We start from the raw sequence: 15,870 nt of genomic DNA on the forward strand, positions 1-15,870 counted from the left end.
TTTGCAATGTCATGGATTTGTAACTCCTTGTAACTGAGTCACAACAGTCGTTTGACAATTGAGTCGTTTTGGTGCAGGATGGTTTAAACTCGCTAGATTGAGTGCTCGGTTCATTTGGAATGTGGTGTGCAGACTTTCGCTGCTGATAAAGCACTACAACTGAGTAGACACTATAAAAATCCATTATGTTACTGCTGGCTGGTGTGGGAGCTTCAGAATAGCATTGTGCTCGAGTTTTAATTTCGCATATTTTCTGGCTTGCCAAACATCCTCTCATGGTAAGCAGCTGCTTTGGATTTTACAGAAGTGTAATTTAGTGACACAGCTTAACTTAAAATTAGTATGTAGTGACTTTGAAACTGGTCTTTTTCACTTACAGCACAGCTTAGTATTAGTAATATCCTGTCCATATGCAACACTGAATAACCAACAAAACCAAACACACTAATGGTTGATTAGCACTCTGGCACACTCACTAAGTGTGAGGATGTCTGCAAAATGTAGAAGGTACAACACAGGCCTTGTATATGCATAATTGAACACGAGAATAAAATGTCTTCTCAATGCCCTTTCTGACAGCAATGTGCTGCAATAAGAATAAAAAAAACCTTAAAAACAAAGTCTTTAAGTTCCCAACATAAGCGACATAAAATTGGGTAAATAATGTCTCTAGAATGTCCCATTCATGTTCTCCTTCATGGTGTAAATAATGGGTTTCCAAAAATATGTGTAGTCGCTACTACCACCGGCATATCACAATACGAGCAAGGCTACCTGGGAATTCAGTCCTCTACCAAGCACAGATCAGAATCTGCTTGTACCTAGGCACCCGAAAACTGTGCAACCTATGGAAACAACACCTGTCAGTAAAGTCACTGTTGCCCAAGACATGAAATAGTGAAAGTATAAAAAAAAAATCATGCCTAAAGTAACATCGCTCCCCTGTACATACACTAGCCGTATTCTCGATAAATCACTTTTGGGGGCACTTACACTTTTCTTTAGTGCAGTTCAATGCATCATTAGAGAAATTGCAATTCTGAATGCACTCAATTACTATTCAATGTAATAAAAACCATGTTACAAGTTTTTCGTCCTTTCCATCACATTTGCTTCAAATGTAAAAGCCAATCCTATGCAATAACAGTTGCACCTTTGAAAATAGTGGATTGAGCGTACAGATCCAGATGTCCACTGGAAAGCATAGTGGTCAAAGAAAAACAGAACAGCCAAAGGTTGCCTCCGAGATTTGTATTGGACACATTTGAACACATGTGCAGTTTACCAGACATGCATGAATATATTGCAAGTTCTTTTCTCCAAGTTTCAGCCAAAAATTTTGCTTTGTATTACATTTGAATCTGTGAGATGTCAGCAAAATTTTTTTATTTTCTGTCATTCAACTACATGCAATGGTGGTTGCCACAAGGCCAGTTCAATGTGACTCCAATGTTTCAAGGGGATACCGATTGATCTTTGGAATAAGTAGATCCTTATAATCATCAAATCTCATGTGCTGATCAATTTCTTGAAGGCAGCAAATGCAGTCAAGAATTACAGTAAGGTCAAAAGTCGGTCTGGTTGGAATGGGAGACGCAATTGGAATCAAGTCTGTAAAACGATGGCAACACAAAGAAACGGACACAGTACAAGTGCTGTCTTATGCCCATACAATTCTTTTAGCAGCAAAAGAATATCAAATAAGTGACTGTTCTCCAAGCCACCCTATGAAAGGTATGACACTAATGCAACAGCCAATGATGGGTAAAAATTAACAATTAAATTATGTGGTTATACGTGCCAAAACTACTTTCTGATTATGAGGCGTGCCGTAGTGGGGGACTCCGGAAATTCCGACCACCTGGGGTTCTTTAACGTACACCTAAATCTAAGTACACAGGTGTTTTTGCATTTTGCCCCCATCGAAGTGCGGCCGCCGTGGCCGGGATTCTATCCCGCGACCTCACCAGTGATGGGTAATAAGTAGCGATGTGCAAATATCAAAATTTTTTATTCTGAATCGAATGCGGATACTTGGCACTGAATATCGCATCGAATATCGAATAATGATAGGCACATGCATTTATTAGCAAGTTTGTTCATTTTAACATGATGTTCGAACATTGTAATTGCATTGTCATCGGTAAAAAAATTAAACTAGTAAGCCGTTATACTAAACGCTTGTGTATTTGGCTCATGTTAGCTTTGGAAAATTGAGTAATCTCCGTTAGTTGCCTGTTCTTGCCAACCTGTGCGGCTTACTAGACCGCATCAATTTCTTGTAAACTAAGACGCATTTGACCCTCCGTCACTCACCGCATTTACTGTCAAGCAATGAGCTCAAGATTGGAGGTTGAACTCGCAAAAAAAGTGCACCCTCGCTACTGAGAGGCTGGCTTTCCTGCACAACTTCGACGTCAAGTGGCTAAGCCTGCCTTACAGGCGAAAATTCGCCAGCAGCATGAAATTATTGCGAAATTCAGCACAAAATCAGACACACTTTCTTAGACTAGATAAAAATAAACGCTAAGAACCATGTTTGCTTCCGTGTAGCCAACAATATGTTAGATTCGTTTTGAATATTCGTATCCAATCGAATACCCGAAAATATTTGAATGCATAGTTTTCAAATCAAATCCAAATATTAAAAATATTTGACAATATTCGCAATTTTCGAAGATTCGTACACACCTAGTAATAAGCTACAAAGGCAAAACTATCCACCTAAACTTGCTTTCAAGTATGCAGTAATATACACAATGGGATTGAAGCAAATATACAGGGTCCATTATGAAAGTAATGCTCATTATCTTATGATGCGACTATCCATGGCACCACGTTAAAACTGGTCAGGAAATGTGGTGAGGGTTCTGCCCTGCCAACTCAGCCGGTCACCAGTTTACTTCGAGCAGTGATAGTGACCGAGGATCTGCAAATGCGCAAGGTCTGCATGAAGCTTGTGCCAAAAGTATTGACAGAAGATCAGAAAGAACTTCGAGTTTCTCGCTGTCAATAATTATTGGATTTGATTCAAAATGAGCCGGGATTCCTTAATTCTATCGTAACCAGAGACGAATCCTGGATGTTCGAGTACGACCCAGAATCGAAAAGGCAGAGCAGCGAGTGGCACACAAAATCATCGCCCCGCCCCAAGAAAGCGCGAATAAACAAGTCTCGCATCAAAACGATGCTCATTGTCTTCGACGCCTGAGGAATCATCCGTTTTGAGTTTGTACCGCAGGGAGAAACTGTCCACTCAACCTTTTACCTTGAGGTGCTCAAGAGGCTGAAATTCCGGGTTGCACGCGCGAGGGCTTACTTCAAAGTCACGGTCAAGCTCCACCATGACAATGCTGCCAGCTACACGTCCTCCATCGTTACCAACTTCCTGGCCCAAAGCAACACCCCGGTGGTCCCACATCTCCCTTACAATCCTGACTTGGCTCCGTGCGACCTCTTTTTTTTTTTTGGTTTCCCTGACTGAAGAAAGTGCTGAAAGGAAAGCATTGGGAGACCGTGGAAAAATCCAAAATCATGTCACAGCGTTCCTGAGAGACATTCAAGTCAAAGACTTTCAGGGCGCCTTCCAGGCATGGCAGACGTATCTCTGCAAGTGTATAGATATGGGGAGAGAGTATCTTCAAGAATTTTAACCATTTGTACAGGTCCAGTCAATAAATCTATTTTTCCCGGAAAATGTGCATTGCTTTCATAAGGGACCCTGTATTCCACATTCGTTATATCTGATTGCACTTCCTCAAGTGCACCCAATTTGATACATAGCAGGCGAAGCTATGTGAATAGCACAGTCATAGAAATCTCTCTCTGCATTTTGCAATGCCATTATTTTTTATGTGCAATGTCTTTTACAGTAAAAATAAACATTACATTTACAGCCACAACTTATGTAAGGTTACATCACACTGCATGACTTGTGCACCTCTGCGCTTGAAGTGCGCGGCACACCGCGTTTTGGTCACAAGTGCAAGTAGTGTGCCGTGACCACTGGTCGTAGAAACGTATTACTGCACTCACATCCATAACTTTATATTTTGCAATAAAAATATGAGACTTGACGCTACATCGACTTACATGATGCATAACTCTCTCTCTTTCCTATGTGACACACTATTTTTTGCTCACGAATGCAAGCAGTTAGAGAAGTCTCTACAGCGTTTATTGCATTGTCTGCTAGGTATCAAATGAAGTTCACAAGGCACTGCTCTCAGAAGTGCTTTAGAATAATTTTGACCACCTGAGGTACCTTAACATCTACACAAGGCCGAGTACAATGAGCGTTTTTGCAGTCCATACACATCACGTTACAGCTGCCACGACTGGCAGCTGAATCGATGGCCTCATGCTTGGCAGCAAAATGTGTTAGCAACAGAGCCATACCAGCACATAGTTTGTGAGCTGTAAGCAGGTGGTAAGCCTAGACAGCATGTAAGGTGGACAGCTTACGACTGCCTATTTGGTAGCGTCTAACTACAACTTTCCGGCTGTTGCTAGTGTTCAGCTGTGGTTACTCTGCACCATTGTAATGCCGCATTCAAACTGTAACAATGAGTGCAAAATTTTTTGCAATAAATTCATGCATGTTTGGTGCATGTAAATAAGACATTGTATATCTGTCTCAATAAATCAGGATGTACAGGAAAAGCTAAAGCAACAATTCTTCCCAGTTCATTCACTTCTACAACACCACTCAATGTCAGGGATTTTAATTTTTCATGTGCATCACAGAAAGTCTTGCATTAAAGCTGTGTGGCCTTTTCCAAACCTCCAGTTCATCACATACATAGCTTGTGCAATGTTGAGAACATGTACACATGAGTGCAAGCAGGGTAATGGACAACACCACACTGACCGCTGTTACCGCCTGAATTTTCCACATAAACTGCATTCTTGCCATATGGTACGCCTCTTGCACATACGCAGACATTTAGTTACCAAAATGGGTCCCGGGAGTAAACTAGTTAAACATGAACAGCACCAGGAGATGTAAACACTGGATGCTCGCTCATCACACCTTATCTGCTTCACGTTTTTTTTTATTTTCTTCTTGGCAGAGCCTGCCAGCTTCGCTTTGCGATGCTGATAAAACATTATGCGGCGTCGGTGCAGCAGATATGCTTCAGTAAAGACTGCTGTGAATAAGCGCATTCTATCAACAGTACATTTTACACGCGTATGCATTCATCTCTACAATCCATAAACGAGCGAATATGTAATGCACACACACACATGCGCAACTTGCCCATACCGAAAATACACAGTGCGTGCACGTGCCAATACACACACACATCCATATATGTACACGCAAGCAAATACACATCAAGCACGTGTGCAGACGAGCAAGAGGAATAACGCCGTGCTCGTCCGCCACCGGTCAAAACGCCTAAGAGTCACAGCAGAGGGCGCCACCCAGAGTTATCCGGTGGCAACACGCGCAGACACATATGTACAGGGTTTGCAGGAGTCTCTAAAAACCGGGTCCTATATACAGCACTTGGGAAACGCAGCTGCGCTGCAACCTCAACAGGGTGGCAGGCCCAGGCGTGCCAGGGCGATGGAGCGCCGTCGTCGCATCACCTCCCAGTACATCTCCTGCACTGAGATGCCAAGTAAAAGAAAGTGACCGTCATGTGGGGAAGAAATGCCTATGTGGTCACTGAATAAGGCCGAGAAAAACCTTACTAAAAAAATTTCAGCAGAAGCCATTGACAATGATTTTCAATGTGAGCTTGACGGCATATACTTTTGCAGCCAGGATATCTAGGTAGCGTTTTGCAGAGAACAGGGCTGCTAACCAGAACATCCGTAGCACTAGTATAGCAGTCATCGAGTGACAATTCGGACTCGACGGGAACAGTCAAAACATCCGAATAATCAGGAGTCCGAAATATCAAATCCGGCAGAAAATCAGTGACTTTATTTCATAAGTGACCATAACAGGTGTGCCATATTCTCGGATTGTCATTTTCTGAGATGCCTTCAATTTCGCATGACTCGTGCAGAACCCATCGGCTCTTATGAGCAAAGGCATTCCTGGCACATAGCCCAAATGCACTATCTTTCGCACAAGACGCATTGAAATCTATGAGCAATGGCATTCCTGGCACAGTTCTAAGCATGCTATCTTCCACAGCGCAGAAACCCCACCACCCATTAACGTGTCTGGTGCTAGTCATGCGAAATGTTGTGAAAGTGAAAGTAGTATTTTAGAAGGTTGTCCTAGAATACGGCCCAAGTTTGTCAACACATTGCTATGCACACATAAGCTTGCCTTTGGCCCAGAAATTCTGCACCCGTGATTTTAGAGTGATGCTTTTTATGCTATTCCTTCCACGCTTCGTCAGTGGTCAGAGCAACACTACATCTGTGTTATCAATGGGATCAGCCAGCCACGAATGGTAGATGATAAAGGGGCAAACTGTGCAAATTGCAAACGCAGCCTTTACAACTCAGAGGTTTGTCTTGTCCTGTGATTTTAGCATGATCAGCAGCTACTAGTAGATTAACCAGGCTTTGCTAGTTATGGTTTCAAGGAGGCATGGGTGACATGGTCAATGACCATTCCAGCAAACCTATGAAACCGAAATTCTCTGTATTTGTTTGATTTGCGAATTCGTGCGAATTATTGCATGACGCTCTGCAAGGTGTACGAAATTCCAGTCGTCCTTATCCATTAGATCTATGAGGCCAGTGGCGGTGCCGCAGAAAAGTCTGTTCAGATAATCGAGCATGTCCAAATTATCGGGCGTCTGAATCATCAGTCAACGACTGTATGGGCTTCCTTTGTCGCTTCTGCTACTCTGGGGTCGATGACAAGTTTTCACTTTTATATACAAACTTGGAAGGCATTCACGGTGGTTGCCGGCAGATAGCCTCTGAACCCAAATTGCCATCAATACTGCCTGTGTAGACCTTGGGCCCAAACTGCAGATTTTTTATTGTAGCCATCTACAGGTAGAAATATATTAAGGGTGAGCTTCCCAAGACAGCTTGCTGTCCACTAGCCTGCTACCTAGGCCTAACCAGCACAACCTGAAAGTGGTGTGTCATCATTGCCAACCTATGGAAAAGCTTGTTCAGTCATCATCATGTCATGACAATGGTGAGTACGATAGTTCGCTGCGTCATCGCCTTTTTGGGCAATGCAGTAGGCAAGGTTTGGGTTTTGTATGCATTTGTAATGCATAGGCATGCAATCTTGGATACCTTTTCTTGGAAATAAAGGTGCACATTAAAATAGGATACACATGGCAATCACTCATTGTAAACCACTATTTTCACTTAGTGCTGTGTCATGGGCAGGCCAAAAAATCTGCATTTTCTGTGGAAGACAGCATGTCATCAAAGCATTCACGCTGCGGCCTAGCGCTGCCATCCTAGCCCGAATACTCAAGGAGGACCCCGAGAACTTCACCACCCAAACCATCATCTGGATACCGGGCCACACTGGCATCACGGGCAACCTGTAGGCCGACAGAGCAGCTTGAGGATTCGTACATAACTGAGCGCTCATCATGCCGGCTGCAGAAGACCTGGACCCTGTCGGCCTTGAGTACTCAGCCATCGTGAACTACCAGAGAGGGCGTCGCTTGTGATGTCCACCATCCCATCGAAATTTAAAGACAGAGGATGCCGCTGCCTGGCGTAGGCTCCAGACAGGCACTTACACGAACCTACACATATTACATCGCATACACCCCACAGCCTACAGGAACGAATGCCCATGGTGTGGGGCCACACCAACCCTATGACACATTACGTGGAAGTGCACACTACACAACATAGAACACCCCGACACAAACACAACGAGGGAGCAATGGGAGGCACTGCTGTCCAGCGCGGCCCTCGCCGACCAGCTCAAGCTGGTACAGAGAGCTGAGAAGATGGTAAGAGTCAGCGAAGCACTGGGCTAGAGGTCCCGACCATTAGCGGTTTTTCCGATTATTCGTTTAATAAAGTTTATCTATCTATCTATAGTGCTGCCATTGCAGACGCTGCAGCTATTAGGGCCATGACAGAAGTCAGGTGCATAGTCATCTTCAAATGATCTGACGAAGGCTAACTTCAGGGTCGAAACAACAAAAGCCTTAGCCCATAGAAACATACAGGCATCAGCTGGGACTTTTAGTTGGGATCATACTGACTGAACAATCCAATTAACTGCAGTCAATAACAGAAGTCTACTGTACAGCAGACAAACAACTGCATTGAGAAACAATATGTGCAACTTACGGCTGCTGCGAACCAGGCCCTGCTGTATGTAGCGTAGGTAGCAGAAGAGGTCACACACTGATGTTATCTGCAAGGCATTGAGAGAGTTTCGGAGTGAAGTGCATGCTCTTGCATCAGCACCGCATAAGCTGCACACATGTCCTCAGCCAAGTGCCTCAGTTACTGCAACAAGAGCACGCACACACACAACCGCACACACACACACAAGCAGCTGTCATCGCTGCCAACCTATGTGAATGCTTGTTCAGTCATCATCATGGCATGACAATGGTGAGTACGCTGGTTTGCTGCATCAGTGCCTTGGAAATGCGGTAAAGAAGACCTTGCTTTTGTATGCCGTTGTAATGCAAGGGCAACTATAGGACAAATTTTCTTGGAAAAGAGGTGCATATTAGGATTGGTTACACATGGCTATCATTCATTGTGAGTCGCTATTTTCATAGTTCTAGCAGCTACATTTGTGTTGCAGCCTGCGAATGGATGATTCATGATTGCCTATGCATTCCTCGTGGGAATGGCTGACAACTCTGTTTGCGACAAGTGCGGCTGTGCGGAGATGATCGAAAACTGCCTGTGCGATTGCCTCCATTACAGCAGGGCTAGAAAAGCCCTCTCGACCGCGCATGACAAACTGGACGATCGCCCCTTGACGGAGGAGAGTGTGCTCGGACATTGGTACAGGCTGAGTTCAACACAGGGGGCTTTGCTCCGCTACTGCAGGACATGCAGTCTGCGTGACCTTCAAAGAGTTGTAGCATGCTGCACTGCATTACTTATAGGCATCTATATTTAAACATTAAAAAAAAATATCTGTTCTCTCCTTCTATGACTTCATTTTCTTTACCCCTTTTGCTAGCACAGGGCAGCCAGCCAGTATTAAGATGAAGCTTTCTTAGCAAATCCTCCCACACTTCACTCACTGTGGCTGCTGCTGCTGTCTTGCGCGAGTAGCTCTCTCTCTCTCTCTCTCACGCACGCACGCACACACGCGCGCGCGCACACGCGCGCGCGCACACACACACACACACACACACACACACACACACACACACACACACACACACAACACACACACATACACAAAAAGAATGACATGCCCAAAGGTGGCATTGAACCTCTGTCTGCGCGCAAGACAGTCCAATGCTCTAACGATCTGGTAACAACAGCATGCATGCACGAAGCAGCTCCAAGATGACTGGCATGTGCACCGTGTCTCATAGCACGTGCACATGAGAGCATGAGCGCCCAAAAGAATGCGTGCACATTACTTTCCATAATATGCTTGTGCCCTCGAACGAGAGCTTTTTGGTCCGACATAGATTTGTGTCAGAATGTTTAGACACTGTGGCCGGCATTAGCAATGTTTCACATTTTTTTGCCACCTTGGCAAGTGGCTGTGTGCCTTTTATTCAGATGCACCACTTTATCTTTCCGGTTTACCGTACCTATGCTTGTCCCGGGAGCCGAAGGGATTCGCAAGAACTACCCCCTAAAAAGTCAGCACCAAACGCTACATTTCTTTACACACAGAACGAATCGCTGCCACAATGCAACGGGCATGCAGACATGATACAGTGGACTTGGTGTAAAACACATGGCGAGTGGCCACTTCCACAATAACACCCAGCATGCAAGGTTCGGGGCATTACCCGGTTTCGGCACAGCTGCGAGATGTGGTACCAGGCAGAGCCCGAGTCACCTAGCCGCATGCGGTACTGGCAAACACGGGGTGCCTCCAGCAAGGAACAGCGCCTGCGCACACGTAATGGCCGTCACTCTGATCTCATTCAACGGAGGAAACACTGGGACACTTCTTGAACATGGCAAAAAGTGGTCCCTACCTGTAGAAAAGTCTACAAGAACATACGAGCGAAATATTATTTGACAAAATTGCAGCTTCCTGAAGCATGCGATCTCATAAAATAGGTCACTTGTTATCTCCGACAACTTGCAAAACTGTTGCTTATTTTTTCGCCCTAAGCGGTATCAGCAATGGTGTACCAGTGGGTGAAACTGCCCCCAAATGGCAATCATCGGATGATTTTTCGTGAACACTAATTACTCATTAGTTTGGAACGAAAGCTCACACATGCATGAACAACCTTCTGAAACTAAGAAACAGACATGGAAACATGCAAGCACCAAACTAAGACATAGGCAAATTAGCATGTCCTAGCCATCCTGCCGACCATTCCCTCTGTCGCTCTTGGGCATCTTGCCAACATTGAAAGGTTGCCATTATTGCACTGCGGAAAGAATAAAAAGAAATAAACTAGTGGTAGGTAGGGCACTGCTATCAGCAATGCCCCAGCCGAGAGGAATCAATGAGTTGAGGGGGGGAATGGGGCAAGTGAACATTGTGCTGATTTGTAGCTTCGTTCATATTAGGTCCTTTCCAAAAACTTTTTCGGGAATACATTCTCAAAGGGCATCATCACATTCATTCTAGCATGATGCTTGTGTTTGTGAAAAGGCGTTCCAGGGCCCCTTTTGGCTAAGACTGATTGATTGCTCAGTTGGAATTGTGAGTAGCATTCCTTGTGAATGCAGTAGATGGAAGGCAGCCCCAATCACAAGATGTCCACCAAACAAATGAATCAGAGAAGGCTACAGTCTTACAAGGAATAGGGTGTACTTCATATCTCGGAGCCACACATACTTACACATACAGCAGGACAATGTGCAAGGCATTGTGCCCTTTCGTAATGGCAAATTTTCGTAGGACAGACATAGTCATGTAAGTTCCTGCCATGCTGTGAGTAGCCCTTGTCCTAGTTATGATTAAACACTGTGCTTGCAGGCAACCTTTCCTAACTGTCAAAGCAAAGTTATGGAACACCTACGTGGAACTAACGCTATAATAGGTACGTAACTTCATTTGCGTTTTTTAAGAAGGAAATAGAAGAAAATTGTTTCGTTTGATCTTTCACAAAACCTGAAAAGAGATGCAATATTTGTAACTCACCGTGGACATACTTTTTAAAGTTTGCTCTTTCCAGTTCTCACACATGCGCAGTTACTGCACATTTTACGTATCTCTCACAAGCAGTATGATGCACGAGTCTTCTGGCAGCTGTTTATCTTGTGATAGTCTCTGAGGCGAGTTATGCAGAGAGCCAGAAACTGCTAGTCACGCTTTGGCCAGCTGGTCAGCTAGCCTCGAAGACTAGCGTCAACCTTCAGCAACAAATGGCTGTCGAAAGAGACAAAGTAAACAATGTGCAACATTTACGCCTAACTGTGGCCACCTCCGTAAGGATAAACAACCAGTGTGGTGGTAAACTCGCTTAGACTACTTCACATGGTAATGGAAGTCTTCATAGACACACACACACACACACAAAAAAACAAGGAAAACATTATGTCACTTGGTGGCCATGGCCTTTTGATGCTACGGACAAGGTCACGGTCTCAATTTCCCAAATGCCATGGTCACATTCTTATTGAGACAGACTGCACAAATGCTCTTAGAGACCTAACACAGTCAAAATCGACCTGCCTCCCCTCTTTACCTACAATGACCCTGACAGCAAGATTGTGGATTTTCAAAGTAGAATTCAATTTTAAGTGAACTTCATTCAGTTCCAAATTCTACAATCTGATATTAACTTCGTGTATTTACCCAATTCTAATGCGCACCTTTTCTACAAAAAGAAAAAATATTATGGGGTTTTATGTGTCAGATCTGATTATTAGACATGCCATAGTGCAGGACTCCGGAATAATGTAGACCACCTAGTGTTCTTTAATGTGCACCTAAATCTAGGTACACGGGTGTTTTCACATTTTGCTCCCATCAAAATGCAGCCACCTTTGCCGGGATGCGATCTCTTCTACAAGAAAATGGGTCTAAAAATAGGTGTCCAAATTCACACCCCAGCTACGGCTCTCTCTGCATAACGAAAACAGATCTTGAAGGCTATGCTTTTGCTAACTGCATGCAACAGAAACGATGGTGAGAGCCAGAAAGGCTACAAAAACACCAAGCTTTCAAGATTACCTATTGCCTGTGCTGTTACAATTTGATACAAAACCAAAACCGCATTGCTTATGCTGACTGCCATTAAAGAGGACCTGAAACATGTTGTTGAACATAGCAAAAAAACTTTTCCAATCTGTTACCGAGGCTCCTGTGAATATGCGAGCCAAATATTGCAGTGCCTGCAGCAGGGAAATAAATATTTTGTTTAAAAAGCAGTGAACTTATTCTCGCATCTGCACCGTTGTCATCGAAAGCAGTTGGCCCACCAATGCTATTGGCTGATTTCGTGATTGCGAGAACATTCCGAGAAATAAACAATTACTAATCTTGAGTTAAATTAATGAATAATGCATATGTCTGCGACCTTAAAAAGACCGGAAAATAATTTCAGCTTAGCACTTGGCGTAGCTGCGTTGCCTTGGATTCAAGATGGCAGCGTTGTGCTGCGTAGTGTAGTCTACCGCAGCCCCCACCGGGTGCCGCAACAAGCCCTTCCACCATTACGACACTCAACTTCTAGCCAAGCCTTTGTCCTCTTGGCTTCTCTGTTGTGTAGCTTCCAGTGTGTTAGTGGAGATGACGAGAGAGAGGAAGCTGGGTATCGGTGCAATAACTCGACTGATGGAGAATTCGGAAAACTTTTGCAAGATGAAATTCGTGGGACGACAAACTTTAATAGTGAGGCCATTCTATCATTAGCTAGAAAAGTGCTTCAGGGCCGTTTAAGAGTCAGGGTCGTCATCACTATCATCGCAAGATGGCAACAGAACATGTTCTCACGCAGTTTGGCGATGATGGCATACTGCTTTCATTACGAAGATCATTTAGGAAAATGGTTTTACTCACTAAGCTAGCAGCGACAGAGCCATGTTGTGTGTTTTTGGAGTTCCTGAGACTTGCATGAGTGGCAGTGTTAAACTGTAGGCATTGTGTGAGATGTGAGCCACCATCCCTTCTGCATCTCAACAAATGCAAACATGGTGAACTACACCAACAACAATAAGTGGCCAATAGACCATGCTAAAGTGCCACCTGGCAGTGACAACAAAGAACATCTTAGGTGAGAATTTAATGAAAATTCTAATTTGGTATTTCAGGCGCCAAAACCACAACCTGATTACGAGGCACACCACAGTGGAGTACCCTTGATTAAATTTGACCATTTAGGGTTCCCTAACGTGCACTTAAATCTAAATAATTTTGCCTGCATCGAAATGCAGGCACCACAGCTGGAATCAAATCGGCAAGCTCGACCTTAGGACTGCAATTCCAAAGCCACCAAGCTAGCACAGAGAGTAAAGAGAATACTTTGACTTTTTCTGAAGGTAAAATGTGCATGTTTATATTCTTCTGCATGTGAAAATCGGGGCATGCTAATTTTTTTTCTTTTGAAATCAGTGCACATTAGATTGGAGCACACATAATTTTCCTACACTAAACCTACACAACCTACAAAATCTGGGTGTGCATAGAACGTCAGAATTGGGTAAATATGCTAAACAGTCCAGAAATATTGCCCCCAAGTATGGTCAGAGTAGACATAACTTCGTGGGACGAGAAAACTAAACAGACAACTCTTTCCAGGGCTCCTCATGTACTCGGCCATTCTAGGCGGGTGGCAGCTCACCTGGGAAAGGGGTTGGCCGCGTTGACTGCCTCGATGGTGATGCTGTTCTCCTCGATAGCACGAAGCACTTGTGCAGCCAGCTGGCAGTTGGGAAAGTGCAGGCAGGGCAGCACATCCTCCCGGTACAGTCGCGACACAAACATGTCCTGCCGGTCCGACACGGTTGGCTTCTCCTGCCACCGGAGGAACTCCCGATGGCACACTGGGTCCACCTGCATTCATTCAAGGGTTCATTGAGCGTTGGCCCCGTGGCTAGCACTGCGGTGTTTTTGCAAGACATTTTCGAGTCAGCTGGCCTTCTAAATGCAAAGCACTCGCTGCCTCGAGCCAGGCACATTGGGGTAAGCAGGCTCCTGTCTCTCATCGTTTCAGCCTTGCTAAACGAAAACAAAAGAAGTGTGTCTGATAACGGGACCGAACCTCGGCCTTTGAGCACAACAGCATGACTCTCAACGATCAGGCTACAAATGCATGCATAGTTCTCTCAACCCAATGTCGCCTAGCTCTTTGAGATGAGTGGCACGTCAGTTGCACTGCATGACAGGTGCATATGAGAGCACGAGTGCGTGCTCCAATTCCCATTAGGCAAAAGACGCATAAATGAGAAGTTTGAAATAATGGTCAACAGTATCACTGCTCTTCACGAAGATCACACAGCATAACAACTAGTTGCTTACAAATGCAACGATGTGCAAGTTTCTCTCATTCTTCCCGACTCCACCGCTTTTGGGGTCGGCCCGCATTCCCCAGCCCTTTCCTCGTAGCACCTCATGCTGTGTAGATACTGTGTGACATCATACACTCTTTAGGATCAGCCTTAATGATAACGAAACAGGTAGCAATATTTCTTTGCCAGAACAGAAAAAAATTACTCTCCCTGTTGCGCTGCTGCTGTCATCATGCACACAATTTCTCACCTTACACAAATACATTGGTCCATTTGATAACAGTCTGCGCAAACCTAAAGGATTCTAAATAGCCAGCTACCAGCAATATACTCAGCATAACATGGATTCTCCCCCAAAGCGGAGAATCTGCATAATTCTTTAAATGGTTGTTGTTGCACTGTTTGTGGCAGATTCAACACCTTAGGCTACGATCTGTCTAACTGTGACAGCTGTGGCGTCTCTATCTCCTGCTAAAGCCTCAACTTTCTGTGAAAACCTACAAACCTGTATGACCTTCCCCAAGTGTACAAGATAATAAAATCAGGATGATACAACAGTAACGGCAGTTTGATGATAACACAACAATAGCAATGAAGCGTGATGATGACATGATGTCTACAACAGCATGACAATGATAGCTTGATGGCAATGACAGCAAGATAATGAGAATGATGAGAAAGTATGTTGATGATGATGGCCTGATGATAATAACAGTGATGATGGCATGAAGACTACAAAAAAAAATGTCAGTAACGACAACAATGATAGTGTAATAGTGACAACAATGACAAGATGATGGCGTCATGATAGTGACAATGACAACAGCAGCACCATGACGACTATTGCAAACCAAGTGCTGCTGCAATAAAGGTATGCATGGATCAAGACATGACGATGAATGCTGCAGCATAACTAAATGCACAAATGGAAACAACAACCCTGTTACAATCTTTTAACTGCTATTGGAGTTTAAGAACAATAAGAAACATACCAGAAAGAAATCACAATGAATTTCAACATCAATGCAATTAGCAGTGAAGCAATTTAGTGATACGTTGTACTGCCATCTTATAGACATGTCACGTATGAGGAGTGCATGAAGTCAAGTTCCTCTCACTTCCCTCTGGACACGCTGCGCCATCTATAGGTACCACCACACTCCACGCTCGGTGCGTGTTTGAATATAAACAGTAAACCCCCATTAACTCGGAGCTGTAAAAGCTGGGAAAAATTTCGAGACAAGCTTAGTTTCAAGACAAGCAAAATCACAGAAACAGAACCCCACTGGCCCCACTTGGACCAAATGTAGACTTTCCAAAATGCTGCCAGTAACATGCTCAGTC

General features: G+C 44.2%; 1 protein-coding gene across 4 annotated transcripts in view; it reads right to left on the bottom strand.

Moving 5' to 3' along the window:
• Positions 1 to 5,289: 5,289 nt before the first annotated feature.
• The window catches only part of LOC135899309 (uncharacterized), a 46,200-nt gene continuing 35,619 nt past the window's right edge, over positions 5,290 to 15,870 (bottom strand). For 3 of the 4 annotated variants that reach the window (XM_065428561.2, XM_065428549.2, XM_065428555.2), the window contains exons 9-12: positions 13,860 to 14,071; positions 9,900 to 10,002; positions 8,251 to 8,317; positions 5,290 to 5,615 (exon numbers count right to left, since the gene is read on the bottom strand). In XM_065428561.2, coding sequence (XP_065284633.1) covers positions 5,539 to 5,615; positions 8,251 to 8,317; positions 9,900 to 10,002; positions 13,860 to 14,071 — 459 coding nt within the window. In that variant the 3' untranslated portion in view covers positions 5,290 to 5,538. The remainder of the gene's footprint in view (positions 5,616 to 8,250; positions 8,318 to 9,899; positions 10,003 to 13,859; positions 14,072 to 15,870) is intronic. The other variant, XM_065428567.2, reaches the window with a different exon arrangement.

This window comes from Dermacentor albipictus, chromosome 10 (assembly GCF_038994185.2).
Source record: "Dermacentor albipictus isolate Rhodes 1998 colony chromosome 10, USDA_Dalb.pri_finalv2, whole genome shotgun sequence".
NCBI classification, from domain to species: Eukaryota; Metazoa; Arthropoda; class Arachnida; order Ixodida; family Ixodidae; genus Dermacentor; species Dermacentor albipictus.